A 20,255-nucleotide genomic window follows, 5' to 3' on the forward strand; every position below is an offset into this window, starting at 1 on the left:
ACTTTTTTCCTGGCCTTTCACAATTGTTCTGTGATACATAGTGAGTATTGTGGCTACATGACGCCTGAACTCTAGACAGAGTCTGAGGATTCATATTATTTTATGATTTATTAAATCACCAGTTGTGATTATCTGCTGACCTAATGAGTAGACATTCTACACGTCAGAACTTGCCCAGGATAATCCTGCAGGCCTGTGAGAAAATCCTTGTGTCAAAGATACAATGCTGAAGCTTAAAAATAGACATTTGCTCCTCAAAAGGAATTTGCTGCTCTTCCAAATTTGTTACTCACTGAGTCATGCTCTAATATACAAATGCAGTGACCTCATCTTTACTGGAGAGAGTAGAAGCTGTTCAAATAATATGCATTCATTTTACCTCCATCAGATGCAAAAAACGTGAATACATACACCTGTATTCATGCACAGAGTTAGTATTTTCTTTTTTTCAAACCCAACAATCTTTTGCTCAGAACACCTATTTTAATGTCAAACAGTGTGTTTGACATAAAAATGGGTGAAACTACTGTTCAGAGAGTTGTGCCTAGCTGTGCTTTTAAATTAATTTATAAATGTCAGAAATGAAGCAGTTCTGTGTGAAGTGGCTCTAAACTCCAAGCAAATTCAGACTTTTTAAATGCTTAACAGATAAGCCTTTTATTTCAAACTTTTATTTGCTGTAGGTCTGCTTGCATACACTGTATTTATTGTAAGTTGTCTTTTTTGTGATGACTGTCACCAATGTTTAAAATGTTTAAAAATAGTGTTCAGGACTTTGGATTATCTAGGTTGTCAGCCAAATAATTTTTCTGTCTCTTAATTGTTGATTTTTATGGCTGAAAGTAATTCATTATATAAAAACAGACCTTAATTTCTCAAAATTTAGTACAATTCATTTACTTAGTAATGTTTTAAAATTCTGGTCAGCCTGAAACAAGTGTAAGATGCAAGTTTTGTACTTGTATTCCACAGCTTGAGCTGTCAGAATAAAATCAACCAATAAATAACATTTCTTTGGAGAATCTATTAAAGCTTTATCTGAGCTTTTCAAAATTGTTGATCAGGTTTTAGATCTGACTGATGAAATGATGATCCTGTAATACCTTATTTTATATGTATAACTTTATGGCAGCAGTAGCTTTTTTTCAGCTTATCCCAAAATCTGTCTGATTCTATTAATCTCTGTGTGGAGGTCATTGTTGAGAGCTGTACATTAAAGTCCTCTATGTTTTGGTTTTCCTGTGTGCTTTTAGGTGAGTTGTGTAACCTCATAACGCTGGATGTAGCGCACAATCAGCTTGAACATCTTCCAGAGGAGATTGGAAGCTGCACGCAGATCACCAACCTTGACTTGCAGCACAATGAGCTCCTGGACCTGCCAGAAACCATAGGTAGGTGAAGAGGCTGGAGAAGAGAAAATAAGTCACTGTTTCAAAATGTTCATTAAGGGGAACAAATTCAAGAATGAGTATTTGCTGGTGGCTGTAGAATGACTGGTGTTCAGCTCAACACAGCTTCACACTTGAGATTTAAAGCAAGGTGTGCTTGTTACCTTAAACAATTTAAGAATGAGAGTTGCAATGAAAAAAATCCAAATCCATTACTTCTAAATATTAAGGTGTTCTGTGGTTATAAGCAAACATCTTCTGCTTGTTTGTTCATTCTGTAATGAAACTGAGCATATAAAGAAATGAAAAGCTCACTTATAGTTGAAGTGCAGTACTTTGGCAGATAATTTAAACTTACATCTTTGCCTAAAGAAATATAACACTAAAATCATAAATGTTTTAAAATAATTATGTATGTATTATGTTCTTTGGTGGAACATTTAAATATATCTCCCAAGTCCACAAGGTCATCATGCTCTTATGCAATAGAATACAGAGAGTTTGCAACTTACATTGGGAATAATAGACTAAATGAACACAGTCCTGGTTGGTTTCAGTATCTCATGTGGGATAAAGCAACAAAATATGCCTTTTCCTATCTCATTAAATCAGTTTTAAACAGATGGCAGAAAAAGATGGCTGCTGTGATTTAAAAAGACTAAAAACAAGGCCATAATGATTTTAAGTTCTGTCACAAGAACATACTCAGAAGAATGAACATTATGAGTTTAATGGTATTCAGTGTTGAGTACTTATTAATGTACTCTAATGCATGGTAAAGTGAGGAACCATTTAATAACACTCTAGCTTTTCTTCTAGCAGTAAATTCTTGAGGATGAAGTTACTATGGCTTTTGGTTGAGAAAGTTTGACGTGAGCAGAGTTTACACTGATGATGTATCCACTGGAACTAAACTTCCTTCCTGGACTGATATTTTTAAACTCTGGAGATCCCATTCCATCTGGAGTTTGCATCTAACTTACACCATTCATAAGTACAGCCTTTATTTTTGTTGCTATTTTGCAAATCTTGCTGAATGTTGTTTTACATAACACTTATGTGTAGTGTATGTGTCATATTTAGGGAGTGAGTTCCCTGGGTAAACTGTTAATTATGGGAAAAATTCTCTAAGCAAGTGTGAGATTTCCATATTCAAGGCTTATAGACTAATGCTGTTAATTCCTGTGAAGAGTAGTAATATGATTTGCTAAGTTGTTTAGTGCCTGGTATTCACTGAACGTCTCAAAGGACCAGAAAAATCTCATTTGTAATATGCTGCAGGACTGTACTTATAGGGAAAGGTCTCTGGGTAGGAGAGGCACAAAGTTATTAGGCAGTTAAGTCACTTGTGATAGACAGGAAATTGCTCACTCTGCAGTCAAGATAGTTTGGACTCACCTATTTCTTCAGAAAGTTTCTGTAAGCTTAGGTGGTTTCTTTTGAGTCAGGTTCATACCTGGTTGGACTGGATTTCTGTTTTCTTTGTTTAGTTTTTCCCTTGCATTGTCCTTATAATGTATAGAAATTACTTGTTTTTAAATGTTGGTAACTGTCTCTTTACATGCTTATCTGAGCTGAATATCAATGTTTTAGAGCTCAAGAAACCACCAAAGATAGCTGAATAATGGTAGGAGACGGGAGTGAGCCATCTTGTCATTAACCTTGCTCTAGTTCAGTTTTGCTCTGCTGGAAAATCTCTCTCGTAAACAGTAAGTTAAAAAAAAAGTATTTAAATAAGAACTTAAAATCAGAAATCCATGTTTGTGCCTCACGGGGTTCACAAACAGAATTTAGCAGTGAAGGGAAAGCTTTAGGTTCCATCTTAAATGATAATGATCAGCCTACATTTATGCATGTTGCAGAAAAGGCAGCCGTAGCCAGTTCAGCAACATTGGCTTTATTTCTTAGTCATCGTAGTTTTGGTTCAACATACGAAAGCAAGCTGTGGCATGATTTTTAGATTACAGCTTGCTTTGTGGTTGGCATTGTTCAGCGAGAAACTCTGAGTGCTGAGAAAAGCCTGGCGAGTCAATGGCGCATGGCTGGGGTGGCCCTTGAGCCTCTCCAGCTTTCGCTGCAGGTTCTGTCCCTGCCTGCTGCTTGCCACAACTGCCTTTTCTTGCAACGTTTCCATGTTTCCAGGTGTCAGGATGCTCACTGTATGAGTGCTGTTAATGGTTCTCAGTTCAGTCAAACTCTGGGTTAAGCACCAGGGACAAAGCAGACCTAGCACATTTGCTCGTTTCAAGATGTTCTATGAGCCCGTGAGCCTCCTGTTCATGGAGGACAGGCTTTCCATTGCTGCCAGGTCTGTGCCCTTCTCCCCCACTGAGACCCTTTTGATTGAGGCCTCAGTTTTTCTTGAGAAGGATGTTTCTGTCATGCTGCTTTGAAAAACAAATAGCCCCCTTTGCTTTTTATTTCTCCTTCCCCTCCATCAAAAAACCCTCTAAAAGTAGCTGCTGGACTATATAAACAAGCTTTGGTTTTACCACAGGAAGATTTCAGGATCTGCCAAACTTAAAAAAAAAAGCTTGTTTGGTAACTAACAGCGTGTACTGAAATGTGCTGGAGCTGTGAGAAAGGGACGTGAGGGTGACATGCAGGGGAGTGGCAGGGAAGGGATTATGCATCAGCAGTGATTACAGAGCTTGCAGAGCCAATATACCCACTCTGTAAAAATACCAAGTTTTTCTCTCAACTAATGCTGTAGAAGCATGCTTTTGTGCTGTAACAAATGTCGATTTTAGATATTAGTTGTCAGGAAGTGATCTAATGCCTTGCTTTATAGATATTGGCTTAATACATTCATATCTGTATTTCTGTTGATTGAAAATTGTAAAGTACTTTTTATATTAGATCATTTCCTGTAAGAAAAATGAGCTTTGTGGAATGGCTTAGCACATTCCGAGAGTTTCAAGCCCAGAATCAAAATCATAGTGAGATTGTAGCTGTTTAGTGTTTTCATTGCAGATTGCACACCCCCCCATGTTGTGGTGGTTTTTTTTTGCTTTTGGAGGGTGGTGGAATTGTTAGCTACTTTTATTTACCCAGTGTCTTATCTCTGTATACTTAGCTGGCACACTAATATATCCAACACAGAAGAAGGTGAATAACCTATCATTTATATTAAAATTATTAATTGAATTTTTGAGACTGGCAACAAATTTTGGGTGGAGTAAATTGTTTCTTAAGATAGCTTAGATAATTTTGTCCTGCATATCCTCACATAGCGAGTGTTCCCTCTTTGAACTTCTAATTTTAGCATTCTGTACAAATGTGTTCACAATTTCATATGTAAAAGCATAGAAAAACTGATTTGAGAAAGAAATATAACAGAAACAGTTACAGCTTTTAGTAATACCAGATTCTTCATCTGCTTTGTAATTTTCTAGTTTTGTGTGCTTACGTGTACAGTTTGATTATAGTCAAATGCCATATTCTCAGGCATCTAAGGCAACAGAAATTTTAATAAAAAAAAGAATAGTCAGTTGTAAATGTTCCAAAATGATACTTTAAAGCACAGAAAATTCTGTCAATGGACACACTTTCCAGTGTCTGACATAGCACTGTTCCTAAGAGATGGTTAGGAAAATGGGATTTACAGCTCTGGACTACCCTCCAACCCTTCTCTCTGGCACTATAGCTCAGAAGCTGAAATCACAGCTTTCATGAAGTTAAATGCTATTTATTGATTGGTTTTGCTGGTTGAAATTGTCTTCCAAACCACGCTTCTAACCTGTTTAACCCCAGTGTACCTCTGAGAGCACTGTTTTTCTCTTTAAACCTACAGCTGATAAAACATGAAGCATTGACCAGAACCAGACGTATGGAATTGGTACGGTTCAGGTTATGCAAAATTGTGGTTGAGAGCTTCAAGTCCCTAGAAGCAAAGACATTTCTGAAGAAACGTGAAACTACTTTAAAATGGTATTTTAAATTTGGCAGGTTTAGCAAAATCAGGAGTCTTGTTCTGAAATATCTGAGCACCTGCAGCTCTCTCAGTGATCAGGGGCAATGTTCAGATGTGACTGATGAGTTTGATGTGGTTAATTACTCACTGTTGTGATGGAGTAAAGTGTAGAGGCTTCTGCTCCAGCTTTCACAGCAAGATTCATATTCTCAACATTTAAGCACGACCTGGTGCTTTGGTCAGTGAGCATTCTGTTTTGTGGCATCAAGCCTCTTTCCATAGGCTCACTTTGGGACAGCTGACCAACATTTGGCACTTTGTCTAAGGTTTTGTTCTTGGACTATGCTGTTAATTAAACTTCTTTAATTGGATCCTGCTAGTATTGGGCAATTGCAGTAAGTCCAGCCTTTTCTTTACCTGATTGAAAGCAGTGGCTCCCACTCTTGTACTCTAGTTTTTGTATTACTGTGAGCCCTGTCTAGTTCTTGTGGTGGTGTCATAAAGGAAAACTTCTGGTTCTTGTTGCCTTCAATTCTAGACTTAGTAAATATAAAGTAGCAAAATTGACTGGAAAATGTCAGGTGGAGGGTACATGGGAAGTGACTTGCTCATTTTGTCCTCCAAGTTCGGAAGGGCAGGCATGAGGCTGTGAGGTGTTGTCACACTAGTGAAGATCAGACAGTACTGCATGTGATGGGCAGGGCACATTTGGGTCTCAGTGTTTGCACAGGCTGATGCAGGTGCTGAAAGCTCAGGGTGTGACATGGCAGTTATGCAGAAGAAAATCATAACAGTTGCTTCTACATTTGAGAAGTCACTGTTGAATCTTTCCTCACTCTTCAGGAAGTTTCAGGGTGTTCTTCTTTCTTTAGGTTCATTTCCTGGTATCTGCTGTGGGACAGCATTCTACGGCAGGGAAGATACAAAGTGGAGCCCTGGTCTTGATAAAATAATTCTCACATTACTTAATTAGCTAAAATTGTTAAGATATATTCATGTGTTGTACATTTCATGTTTTCTTTATATAGTAGGGTAGACTTAAAAAATTAAACACATCATTCACTTAGGAAAGGTTAACGTTTTTATTGCATTGCCAGTTAGGTATAAACTGTTCATACAATATGATTTACATTTATATGTATCTTTACTTTCCCAGAAAGGCTTTAAATAGTCATTTGAAAAGAGAAAAAAGACTACCAATGAAAAATTAAATTAAATAAATTTCAGTTGCTTTGTCTTACTGTATACAGTGTGAATTGAGTAAAATGAAATGCTTTCATTGATAGCTCAAAATAAGGTCCAGCTGTTGTTTTTGTCTCTGTTGCAATGTGAAGTGTTTTGTATTTATGTTTTAATTAATACATTTCCAGTGCAAACCCAATATAGTTAAATACATATGTACTATTTCATTAAAGGTTAGGATAGCTTCTAATGGCTAAGTAATTCTGAGTTCATTGATTCAATGTGTTTATGAAAATATTTTTTAGTTTGTATTTTGGTTGGATATTCATCCTAAGACTAGAGTGGGGGCAGTTTATTTTGGTGAATGCATGTACCTTCACACAGTAATTAGATGCAGAGACCAGTGTGTACGGATGTGTTCTAACTGCAGCTCAGCATTTTCAGAATGATTAGTATACTGCAGAAAGAAAAAGCCTATAATATTATTTTCTTTATGTGAGAAGCAGGCACAAGGGAAGAGTGATTCAAAGGAACACATCAGAATTGAGACAAGTGGGTCTGTGAGTTATCTTGCATTTTGATGAACGCATATTAAATGAGTTTTAAGTCGAATTTTCATCTAGACAGTTTCAGAAACATGTCACTAAGAGTTTGTGCTCTCTAGCCTTATACAAGTGTTGTGTGTGGTGTGTATCAGGTACCTGAGCCTTTGTTGCTCAGGTTTTGCAAGTATCTTGTGTGCATCTTTTACATAGTCAGCAATGTTAGAGTCTGGAATCAGATTGAAAAATAACTGACTGCCTGTGGTCACAATTTAGTGTTTTAATATTGATATGATGAGCGAAAACCTGTCTTTAGATGATATCAGACTGACTGCAGAGAAAACTCTTTGCTCTCTTCAGATGGCATTTAAACTTGTAGGGATGGTAGAGGCTAATTTTAAATTAATGTTAAATAGCTTTCTAATAGATAACATCATCAGAACTCCTAGACTTTGCAGAAGGAGGATAATGCACTTTGGTTTGAACAGGGCAAATAATGATGGACCCTGCTGACTTTGGTAATTTGTGAATTTGATTTTGCCTCCTACACTGGCCTGCCTGGTATATCAGGAGGTATTGATGGCTGAAAAGAAAAATTAAAATACACAAAAAGTCACTTTTCTGTTAAACCAGTGAAATTAAGTCAAACTTTGTATTGTGTTTAACTACACTTTTCTATTTGGAACAGAATAATTACATTTCGTGCTTTGGTATTTGGTAGCAATGATCAGAAGGGTTTCTCTTCTCTCCTGCAGTTCTGCTAAGAGTGGTTGCCCTCCCACCCTCATCACCTTTATGTTCCCATTCCCATTTTTTCTAGGGCATCAACCTTTAGCCAGAGCATAATAAACATTAGGGATGTAGGGGTTGTAGAAGGGATTTGTTGTCTCTCAGATGATGGTTGGTGACACAAGTTTTAATTTGTACAAACCTACAAGAAATTGAGGAAGAAGGTGCCCCCAGACCAGATGAATGATGGCTGTGGGATTTTGTTCTTGTTTCCTCTGCAACAAGATCACTGGGATCTCTTTTGGGGCGTCTTGTGCTGTTACTCTCTGCTTGTGGAGTGCAACTGAAGGTTAAACACTTTATCTGAAGCCTTTCGTTTTACTCTACAGCTATCAGGGGAACCGGTTTGCTTTCTGATAAGAGATTAGATTAAACACCAACAGCTCCTTTCACCTAAAAATCTGTTATACAGTTAAAAAGTTGTCACAGAGGTTGGCTGACATCTGGAAAACTTGTTTATAGTAAGTACAAAGTGTGGTACAGGCATCTTCTGACTCAGGGCTATTTTAGACCAGGAGCCACTGTTGAAATATCTGAATGCAGTGTTTAATCTCTGTCCACAACTGCCCCTCTGCAGCATGTCTGCTATCTCCCATACAATTTGAAATTTATTTCATATTATCATCTTTGTTATTCTCACTGCAAGATTAATATCATGTGGTGTATTACATTTAATTAATGCTTTTTTTTAAAGTGACATCAAGTTTAATTTTTTTTAAAGTATTATTAATTTTAGCCGTACTTCTTGCTTTCAGTTAGTTAAAAATGACACCTGGTATCTTTGTATGCAAACCAGCAAATTTTTTTTGCTAGAAGATCCGTCAGTGAATTAAGCACATGGCATTCTATGAAGTGACATGTGCCCATATAAAACATGTTCTTTAGTAGGTGACTGCTCATTGTGTGCCAAGTTGAGTCAAATCAAAATCTAAGAATATTTATACAAGACAGACCATCTGAAATACTTAATAGTGCCATGTTGTTTGTAGCAGGGTCCTGCAATTTTCTGTTGTGTGCTGAAGTTCACATATATTGTTGATAATGAACTTATGGGATTTTGATGTGCACAGCTCTTATAAGTCCAATTTGTGTTTTTAACATTATTTGTAGAAGTTTTGTCTAGTGAACAGGTTTTTAAATTGATCTGATGCTTTTGGTTTATTTAAAAGAAAGCAACTGATCCTGCTAGCAAATTAGCTTGATGAACTAAGTTTCACATTAATAATGACCTTTCATCTAAGGATAGGGAATTTGAAGGATTATTTTAACTAAGGGAGTGAAAGGAAGAGGTGTGGTAAATCTCAGAAGAAAGAGAGCATTTATCACACTGTTTAAAAAGCTCTAGTAGGACTTTGAATTAGGAATTTGTATTTCTTTATATTATTCAGCTTACCAGTTCTTTTTTCTCTTGATTTTGAAATACTTAAAAAAGAGATGTAGAGGCCTCTTCAGGTGGTCTTTCTAAAAAATATTGCTTTGTTAGCATAGTTTCCTGCTTTGTTTTCTGTCTTCTCTTTTTTTTTGGGGGGGGGGCAGGATTGGTAGGCTGTTTTTCCTTTGATTAATATTTTTGAAGTCCCCTTAATAAAGAATTAATTTAAACCATCTATTTTGCATCCCTTTTATTTTATAAGTTTAATCTAATATTTCTGGATTTGTATGCTACCAAGGATTTTTAATTCACTTCTGTGTAAATGAAGCAGCTAATCCTGAGAGAGACATAAAGTCACTCCAGTGAAGGGATTATGAATTCTGTGCTTAGGTTCCTTCAACCCTGAGAGCTGGCATCTGCTTATGGGTGTTAATACTGTGCTGGTGAGAAAATGGTCCTGAGACAAGGCATCTGTGAAACCTGAATCCCAAGAGTAACTGTTTCTGACAAAAGTTGATCTAAAGCAAGTGACTTTTCAGTGACTTGCTTAGGCCTGGTGTGAGTTTAGGGCTCGGTCAGGCTTTGCAATCTTATTTTTAGAAGTACCACTGAATAAGGCAGTTGAGTTTACAAGGGTTTTCATAACAGGCTCTCTAAGAAAACAAGTTGAAAGGCGTTTTGCTTGTTGCTTTTCCTGCTGGTGTCTGCTTTTCTCTTGTGGTTATCAAACTGTCACGTACATGAACATCCAGTGCAGCGTTTTCTGAGTCATTACCTGCGAGGGGCTGGTTCAGAGCAGCTGCTGAGGTACAGCTTCAGTGACAGAAGTACAACTGGAAATGGTCCTGGTGACAGTCTGAGCTGATCATGATCAGTTGTTACCTTCCTTGCCTTATTCCCTAGACCTGGCCTGACAGCCCATCAGCAGATACCCAGCGCTGTTCCATCTCAGAAAGCAGTAGCTGAGCTGGAATATTGGAGATGATTGCAAGCACTGTAAAGCAACTCCAGATAGAGGTATCAGCTGGGTAACCCTGAGCTCGGGGAGCTGTAGGTGGGATCATTTGATGGTTCATTGCACCAGGTGTAGTCTTGAGCAACTTGTGACAGTTCCTGTGGTAAAACAGTTTGTCACTTGGTTTTCATGTTAGCCCACTGGCCCCTGGAGGCAAATGTTAACATTGTACTGGTGCATTCCTGTTAAAAAAAATGTTAACTTGGACACACTGGGCAGAGGGAAGAGCTGTATCCTGTTTTGTGAAGCTGGGTCTAGGATCTGGCTTGTCCAGCATGTGAAGATAAAAGCTGATAAGGGTATCACACTGTGATGCATTCACAATGAGGTGTGTGTATGCACTCCAAGGATGAAAAGGTACCTTGTTGACAGAAGACTGAGAGGCTGTAAATAAATTCTGATTTGAAATGAGAAGGTGGCTCATGTTGCCTGTATCAGGTGGGCTCAGGACAAGAGCAGTGGGAGAGGTGCTATTGATGCAGCTGCAGCTGAAATCTTACTGGTTTGTCCTCAGGAATAATTGTATTTAGTGCTGTGATGTGTAAAACAATCATAAGGAATGTGGTACACACAGGATGTGTCTTCTATTATGCCTTTGTGTGCCTTTCCTATGGAGAAGAAAGATAACTAGTAAAGAAACAGTGATAAAGTTCTATTAAGAAATGCTACTTATGACAAGGAGAAATTACTGGGAGCTGCTATTTATGCCTCCTTTCTCCTCATGATAATGTCATGAGGATCGCCAACGTGTGTCATTCTCTTCTTTTATGGTACATTTTGACTCTCTCTAGTGGCTGCCTTGTTTCATTTTTCTGAAATGCCACATTGCTGGTAGGAAGAGAGCCATGTACATACAGCCTGTGCTCACAATCTGGAACTGGCACAGCGATGTTGTATTGCTAAGCAACAGTTGGCATCATGCTGTCTACTTCCCTGTTCTTCCTTTTCTCCTGAAAAATCCAGATCAGCATCTAGCGCATGTTTTAGGTAGTGAAAAGAATAATAGCTTTATATCTTACTTTGTGTGAAGTTTGTTGTTCATTCTTTAATAAAATATTAAATAGCAATTCAGAGAAATACAGCCAGGGTGTGCTTTGTTCATCCCTAGGATGGCAAATCCTAATGATCTTCGAGCCTTGCAATAGAATGTTTTTTGTGTGAAGTGAGGCCAGTTTTTTATTCAACCAGCAATGCCTGATCTCACAAATACAGCATGAAATAGCTAAATTATGTACAAATCTGTCTTTTTACTAGTGGACTGTAGGATCAGAATAGGTCTTTATTCTCTTTAGTGTGTATATGCATTGCAGGATTTAACAGGAAAAGATGAAGATCTGTGCATTGCAGTGCAGTGTTGATAGCCTTGGATTTTAAATGCCTTTTTCTGATTAAGTGAAGACTTTCTTTGCTGCTTCTATAAAACTTAATTTGATACTTGTTTAGAATCCAGCACTTTAAAAAATAGAAGTCAACACCCAATTGAAAATACTATTAGTTAAGCAATGGTGTGTAGCTACCTGTTGTGACTTTTGTTTAGTTGTTGATGGCACGAAGAAAAAATTGTTGCCAAGCTTGTCAGATAATTATCAGATATGCACTGAAAACTCATCCTGTTTTTTTCACTATTTGGAAGATGTAGATGATTTTTGTTCTAAATTAAGGGGTTTGTGGGTTTTGGATTTTTTTCAGTTGCAGTTTTACGGGAGAGCTAATGCTTTTTGTTTTCTTGTTTTACTTTCACTGCTCTCTGACTTCTCTGTTTTAGAACTACAGCGAAATCATACAGCATTCTTTCCAGTTTCAAGTTTTTATTATCTACATTCCCAACTATTTGGTGATGTTGGGGCATTTATTTTGACCAGGTTCAGGAAAGAGATATTTTGTTGCTTGCTTTCTTGAAAGTCTTTCTCTGTTTAGCAGACGTACTCTACATTTACTTCTTCCTTCGTTGTGCTCCAGTTTGTATAAGTGCCCATGCATAGACACTAATATAGCCTTCCCTTAATGAGCAGTTAGGCTGTACATATTAAGAACCCTTCATCTTCTAAAATTCTTCTGGTTATTCATTCTACCATTTGTTAAATTCTGTGTTTCCTTTCTATATGTTGGTCTGCTACTTCAATTTGCAGAACAAAGGTGTTGTGCCATGCGTGGTCATAAAAGCAAGTGTAAACCGACAAATGTTTTGCAAGGAACTGATTGTGTGAATTAATTGTGTGTTCACAAGCTCCCCTGGTGTGAAGTCCAAACGTGCACAGACACCTTTTCTGATTGTAGGGATGAGCCAGAGGTGGAGTTTCTTTGTACAGTTTGGCAGTTGGCTTTTCAGTGAAGTTCAAGGCCTTGCTACCTGCAGGAGAGTCTAAATGCCCCAGCACCCATCAACAATATCCTTGAGCAGTTGGTTTTGGTCTTTAGTACTTGTTAGATGGTAAAGGTTGGAGCTAAAGGGAGTTTCAGATGGGAAATTTTCAAGCTGCAAGTTTCTCAAGATTTTTGTTCCCTGACAGAAAGACATATCAACTGGGGACCATCAGCCTAGCAATATTCAGAAATACTTTTACATGCACTACTGTCCAGATTTTTGTATACTTCCTCCAGACTTTCCCTTCAGTATCACTCAAAAACTTGAAAATTCTGGGGTTTTTCCTATCACCTGTTAAAGGTTTTCTTGCTGTTGGAGGATGGTAAAGCTGTGGGGTTCTTTTTCCCTGCAGAGGAAATTGTTTTGCCAGGACCTGAGTTGTATGATGCATGCCCAGGTTCTGGTAATATGATTCATGGCATTGAATGATACTGTCTGTAATTTTAAAAAGTCATTTTGGGACATCTGGAAAATGATAGTATGTTTTGATGATAGAAAGATCAGGATAGAAGGACTTTTACAACAGGACAGTAAGCTTTGCTTGCTTATCATATTATGCAGAACTTCAGAATTATATTTAATATGCACAATCTACTTCTGCATGGTTGACTTCAGCATTGGAAATCTGTGATTCTCCTGTTTTGGGATGATAGCTCCATTTCACCATTTGAAATTTTGAAGTGTAGGGTGAGAGATAACAGAAGAATCAGAAGTTACACCTTGTTCTGTGTGTTTGTGTGATTCTCACAGCATGTTAACACCTGTTTTCTACCCATAGGAAATCTGTCCAGTCTAAGTCGTCTTGGCCTGAGGTACAATAGGCTGTCAGCAATTCCCAAGTCTTTAGCAAAATGCAGTGAACTTGATGAGCTGAACTTGGAGAATAACAACATTTCTACTTTACCAGAGGTGAGGAGTAGAGGGAGTGGACTGGGGAGGGGATACTGCTGGAGAGCATCCATGTTTTGTAAAGGGAGTGGAACAAGGGAAATGATTTCACCTTGCCTCTTAACTCTGAGGAATACCCTTTGTTTTAACCTAAAAGTAATGTGAATTATGTCAATTGTGTAAATATTAGGTATGTTTAATCAGTATAGAAAGACTAATGTCATACAACTTGAGTCAAAACTGGGAGCAACACATGTGGTCGTATTTGCTGTGCTGTATCTTTAGAAAACCTTAAGTAATGAGTTCAGATTCCCACCCTCAAGCCAGGTAAGTGTTTCTCAGTGTTTCGGCTTTGTGAAGCATTAGTGCCTGGAAGTAATTGTTCAGATGACAGAAGAAAAATCTGATGTGATTGCTTCTTATTTTGGATATTTATTCAATTTCTTTAGAACCTTTTAAGATGAAGACTTCATGACACAACATAAAGTTTATAGTTTCTTCTGTTTTAATGTTGGTCAAACTACTTTCCTAAGTTGTCATCCCCACGACCCCAAGTTGTCTAGATTACTAGTATAAAATGAGGTTAAAGGTTATCTAAATATGTATATAGCAAACTATAAATAGAAGAAAACAAAATGCATTAGGAATTAGGCAAAGTATTTACAGTAACAAAGGCCAGTAAGTAACTAATTTTCCTCAGATAAATTTCTGAGCTCATCAATGATAGACTGAAACAGAGAATTCAATAAATGTTTGTGCAAGACTATAATTTAGGAAAATGCTAGAGTGAAAGCCACCAGGCTGCTTTTAGGATGAGAGCTAAGCTAGCCCACCCCACCCAGACGTGTTACAAAAGCAGCTGCAATGCAATTACAAAAAGCTAATGTGAGGGATGATTACTGGCTTTAAAACACATTCAGTCATAATACAAACCTCTTAGTAACTGTGCTGCCTTCTTCAGGTATATTTGCCCGCAATATGTTAACACTTAAGTTTGCAGAAGTGTATAGTTTATACTGTAATCTGTTTAAAATAAAACATGTTATGCTATAAGACAAAGAACTGTATTTGTAGAAGAAATTTCTGAATTTCAAAACATAGCTGAAGCTGCTGACACAATGCCTAATAAATATTTTATCTTAAAAGGATGGGCTGAAAGAAGGCAGCACTGCCACAGCTCTCATAGATGTAAGAGCATTGTTCTCTTTGTACTGCCAAAGCTCTCTTGCTTCCCTTCAAATGCATTTAATTACTCTAGGCTATTAGAGTGAATTAGCTAACATATTTTAGATTTTTTTTTGGTATACAAGCAGCCTTCAAAACCAGCTTTTTGAAATGCCAAGATCCATCTGAAACAATAAACTGTCTTAGAGCTCAGGGACTGCCTAACCCTAGGACTAATATCTGTTAATTAAAGTATAGGTAGAAACAATATATCCTAACCAAAGATTATAGAAATTAATGATTAGGTTAGATTGATACTGATTTGAAGATCCATTATTTTATCTGTAGTGGGGGAAATGCTTCACTGATATTTGCTGAGATGCCCCCACTGTCTAAAGTTTTAGCCAGGGCATGTAGGTAAGTCCCTATTAGATCCTATTTATTTACAATAATGTTAATAAACTATTTATAAAAGTAGCCAAAGCTTTCCTGGTGAAACAGCAAAGCCATGTTCTTAAAGCATTTACAGTGAATATGGAGCTCAAATTGCAATCCAGAAATACTGACATTAGGAATATGGTTGGAATCATTATCTTGTTACTGCTCATTCCTGATTGCAGATGTTGCATTATTTATGGTATGTAATGCCATGCATAAATCTCCAATTTCTGTAATACTTAAGCAAATAGGGCTGGATTCAAGTTGGTGTAGTAATAAGCAAAGGTGACACTTCAGCAGTAATTTAGATCTCATTATCCATCTCCACGGTTCCAGCAACGTGCTTGGCACGTAACTAACAGATGAACTGAGATATGGGCTGCTGGGATTTTGGAATCTAGATTGTCAAAAGAAATGAAACTCTGGATTCAATGGGCAGCCCTTGCTATGCAGTTTACCTACAGGTGTCTTGCTTTTTATTTTTTAAAGGGGGAAAAAAATAGAGCAGTAACTACTTAGGAATATTTTAGAAAAAGGAAAAAACAATGGAATTTTCCACCCATCCTATTCTTTTTCTCTGTCTGATTATCTGAAACTATTATGGTCTAATTACAAGACACTGACAAGTTCTGATCACAAGTATGGATTTATATGAAGTTACCAAGGATTTGCATTGGAATTATCAAATGCCTCTTTTGGGAGCCATTGTGTGGGGTTGATATTTCTTTGGGCTCCATTTTGATGGGGGTGAGTTGCTGGAGCCAAAACAGCTGCTGGGGATGGGATGGACACGCTGCCCCTGTGCTCCTGGAGCAACATGTCATTAGAAAAATTGCTTTCAGAGGAGAAAAGAGTTACCAAACCTCCCAAACCTGTGCTTTTAAATGTGGCATGTTTGCTTTTTTTTGTATCTGTCAGCATGCAGGGAGGAAGGGGGAAATAAGGTAGTGGCTGGTGACTGTGAGCAGAGATTGTTGCTGGTGGAAGTTATATCAAATTAACACTGGTTTGTGTGTTGCAACACTTCTTCAAGGGATGGACTTGAGGGGGGAAAAACATTTCTAATTAGACCCATAAGGGAAAAGAGATGCATTCAAATAAATCTGTCCTAAGTTCTTGGGTGGTTTTCTTCTTTCTACAGGGTCTTTTATCCAGCCTTGTCAAACTGACTAGTTTAACATTGGCCAGGAACTGCTTCCAGTCCTATCCTGTGGGTGGCCCGTCCCAGTTCTCCACAATCTACTCTCTCAATATGGAGCACAACCGCATCAATAAAATCCCCTTTGGAATTTTCTCCAGAGCTAAAGTATTAAGTAAGCTGAACATGAAGGTGAGGCACAGAAACATGCTACTGTGTAAAATCAATGAGGAGCACTGTTTGCTGCTCCATGAATTCTGGCAGACTTAATAATGTAAGGAATGAATTTATCATGCTGAAGTGGATGCTGCTGCTATCACATAAATAAATAATTCTGTATTAGTGTAAAATAGTGCTATCAAGATGTTACTAATTTTCTTTATGTTTTGTTAGTTAAGATTTTTTCACATTTGCTTGAGTTTAAACAATGAAAATTAGAAAGCTGGCTGCAAAGTTCTTGAATATCCACATGGGACACAAGCACGTAGATTAGCTTATTTCTCCCTCAGACACTGTTACGATTTACTTTTTAAACAGAACTATGCAAAATAATTTTTTTAAATATAGTCTTTCAAAACCTAAGTCTAGAGATTTTTGTCTGTAGTTGAAGAGCACAGCAAAAGAATTTTTAAGTGTGCTAATACAGTTAAAGTAGGGAAAAAAGATTCTATTATTCTATTAATAGATTTATTTCAAGAAATGCTTGAGCAGTAGCTAAACTCAGCTACTGTTTTAGAATACAGTTTGAGACAAATGAATCCTCAATTTGCATTGTCCAGTTTTTTCACATACTCATTTGTAACTTTGCCTGTTTACCACAACTTTGTGTGACCATTTTCTGAAAGATTTTGTGGTGTCTGGTCTAAATCAAATATTTAAAAAATATTTTGAGCAGTAACATGTTCAGGGTAATTTCAGATGCTTTTACTCTGAGACATTAAAGTATATGGGGTTTTTTTGGTCTTTTTTTTTTGGTTGTGGGTTTGTTGGATTTTTTCCCCTCAGCAGGGTTTGGGGTGTGGGTTCTGGTGGGATTTTTTAGTGATGGTGTTTATTCTCTTGATTGGTTTGTTTGGATTTTTTTTAACTCCGTATATTTTTAGGATTCAAACATTTGCTGATAGTGCCTTTGTAAGTTACAGTGAACTTTCTCTTCTTTTTTTGAACCCACCATCCATTGTATTCAGCACGAATAGGACAAAAAATGTTTTAACCATAGTGTGAGATCTTGAGAATTTTGTGCTTCTTGTTTTTCCACTTCAGTTCATATTAGTAACAGAGAGTCAATTCTGTAACTCTAGATTGGTACCACTAATATTTGGTGGAATTTGAAAAAAATTGGCCAATTACCAACATTTTGTTCTTCTGATTTCATTATCAACTATGTTGTTATGAAGTATTTCTATTAGCAGTTTGTTTAATCTGTCAGATGCCTTCCCAGCCTCTGGCAAGGGCAGACCCTAAATGTTTGATATGTTAAATCACAGGACAATCAGCTGACGTCTCTCCCCTTGGACTTTGGGACTTGGACAAGTATGGTAGAACTGAATTTAGCGACTAACCAGCTCACAAAAATCCCTGAGGATGTCTCTGGGCTTGTTTCTCTTGAGGTGAGAAGAGTCTAAGTTAACAGCTAAGTGAATACTTGCAACATAGGGATTCTCTACTTCAGGTTTAAGTAATATTACTTTTGGGTGAAATAAAGCTAAATAAATGTGTGTCTCTGTGCTGTTTAATCCCCTGTTGCATTTGTTTGTGGCTGTTGTCAACAGCTTTTGAATGTTCTTTAGGCTCTTGATGAGTGTGCACAAACCACTACCTACAGCTATATTTTTAGCTGGGTAGAAAGAAAATTTTTCTCAACAGGAATCAGTGTTGTAAATGCAATGTTGCTGAACTTGGTTCAATTCCTGGAGACCAGCATGGAAGCAGCAGGGATCAGAAAAACATAATGAAATGTTTGACAGCCAGGGGTGGCTTGAGTGTAGCTCTGTGAACCTCCTAGGCAGCCAGGTGGGAATTCTCAGCCTTTGAGGGGGAAGAACTCGTAGGTTAAAAGCATAAACTAAACCTGCTCTGTCCCCTCATCCTGTTTCTCAGGGTACCATCAGCAGAGACAAATTATTGCCTTGGAGGGACAGAAAGACAGAGGTACTTGTTTGGGCAGTTGAGGGGACTTTTTAGGCTCTGTGAGTTGCTGGGAAAAATCTGTTAAAGAACTATAACAAATAGCATATTTGAAATTGCAAATTTCTAATGTGACTTCTTCTGTGAATATTTAATTATTCCTGTAGTGTGAGGCTAAATTTATGACAGAATAATAGTTACTTAATAGCCCAGTTCCCTTTTAAGTGAAGGCTGTGGTTGATGTGATTGGGAAATTAGTAACCTCTAGCAGCTGGGTTTGCTGGTGGTCTGTCAGCTGCTGAAGCTGGAGAGCTGCTTGGTTTGCTGACCTGTTACCACTGTGTTTCTCTGTAATTAAAAAATCAAACACAAAGAGCTGTTGGGGCGGTGTTTACACAAAAGTGAAGGTTCCCACAGCAGCGCTAAATCAGCTGCATTGCATGTAGGTAATATTGTCTGTTCCTGCCTTTGTTTCTTGATAGCTATTAAAACATTCCTGTTCTCACTGCTCCGTGCATGTGCAGTGCATAAAGGATGGTCACTGAAATGCTGCTTGTGCTAATCCTCAGGCATTGGCTTTCTTTCACTTTGATTTTCACTTTGATTCTCACCATGCCTTTGTTTTGTTCCTGTCTGTGGTGTTTTCATGTTACATGAAGCCGGTGAGAGTTGAGATTATTGGTAGAAGAGAGGAACTCTCAGCCTTAGCTGGTTCTGTGTGGTTGGCACAGGGTCCACACTGGCTGCTCTTTCACATCCTCATGTCTCAATGTGCCTCCTTAAAGAGCTAGATAACAGCATTGTTTAATCAGTAATTAATTACCTGACTACTCACGGTGCTGTTATGAGGCTTGATTACTTCCAAGAACTGCAGGGTTTCTCTGGAGGAAAAATGGTGTATTAGTATAACCCCTGTTAACTCACCTGTGAAATAATGAATAACTGTTAACTCTGTTAACTCTGCTAACCCTGAAAATAAGGATACACTTCTTGAACCTGGGGCATTTATAATTCAGCTCAGAAATGAAGAGAAAAACAAGAGGACATCACTGTAGTAGGCGTGGGTGTGTGATGGCAGCCCATTTTGGAAAGCCAGTGCTCTGCTTAGGTGCTCCCATCTGTGTGTTTATTTGCTGTTGCTCCTAACCAAAGGGACACAGGGAGAAGAGGAAGTACTAAGCTTTTTAAGGAAGATTTGGCAAGCAGAGCAAATAATGTAAAACATGATTATGAGATAGCTATAAGGAAGCATAACAAAATGGTAGGCAAATTCAGGAAGAAATTGTTTTTCTTTGATCATTTGAAGAAATAAGGTTTCTATTGTATTTGCTTTACATTTATTATTATGTATAATAATATTTTAAAGAAGTATATCCTACATGTTTGTGTTTGTATCATTAAAGACTTGAAAAAAATTTTGTTAAATCACTGACTTGTTTTATTTTTTTTTAAATGTTCAACTACTTCCTTAATGTAAATGTAGGCTAATATTGGATTTCATTACTTGAAAATATTAAAAAAAAAGTATTTTAATCTGTTATTTACTTATTTTGTTGCTGAAATTCTGTGTTTGGTGTTTCTTTTTTGAGGTTCTTATCTTGTCAAACAATCTCCTAAAGAAACTTCCCCATGGAATTGGAAATCTACGGAAACTCCGAGAGTTAGATCTAGAGGAAAACAAACTGGAATCCTTGCCAAATGAAATAGCTTACCTCAAGGATCTGCAGGTGAAACAATAATTGGTCAAGATAAGCATCTAGCGTCCTTTATTTACACCATGCTGATTTAATTGCAGCTTTTTGGATGAGTGGAAACTATTTGAGACTGGACATAGAAACAAAAGTTATGAGTCTTGTGCAACTTCACCCACAATTAGTCCCCATTAACTGTTCCCCAGCTTTATTAGTTAATACTGGACAAAAAATTTTTGAAGG

At 37.5% G+C, this 20,255-nt stretch overlaps 1 protein-coding gene across 2 annotated transcripts in view; it reads left to right on the forward strand.

Moving 5' to 3' along the window:
- SHOC2 (SHOC2 leucine rich repeat scaffold protein) overlaps positions 1-20,255 on the forward strand; it is a 62,862-nt gene that overhangs the window by 36,587 nt on the left and 6,020 nt on the right. For both annotated transcript variants that reach the window (XM_036385561.2, XM_036385560.2), the window contains 5 exons: positions 1,254-1,391; positions 13,345-13,475; positions 16,198-16,386; positions 17,682-17,804; positions 19,911-20,048. In XM_036385561.2, coding sequence (XP_036241454.1) covers positions 1,254-1,391; positions 13,345-13,475; positions 16,198-16,386; positions 17,682-17,804; positions 19,911-20,048 — 719 coding nt within the window. The remainder of the gene's footprint in view (positions 1-1,253; positions 1,392-13,344; positions 13,476-16,197; positions 16,387-17,681; positions 17,805-19,910; positions 20,049-20,255) is intronic.

Source organism: Molothrus ater, chromosome 8 (genome assembly GCF_012460135.2).
Source record: "Molothrus ater isolate BHLD 08-10-18 breed brown headed cowbird chromosome 8, BPBGC_Mater_1.1, whole genome shotgun sequence".
NCBI lineage: Eukaryota > Metazoa > Chordata > Aves > Passeriformes > Icteridae > Molothrus > Molothrus ater.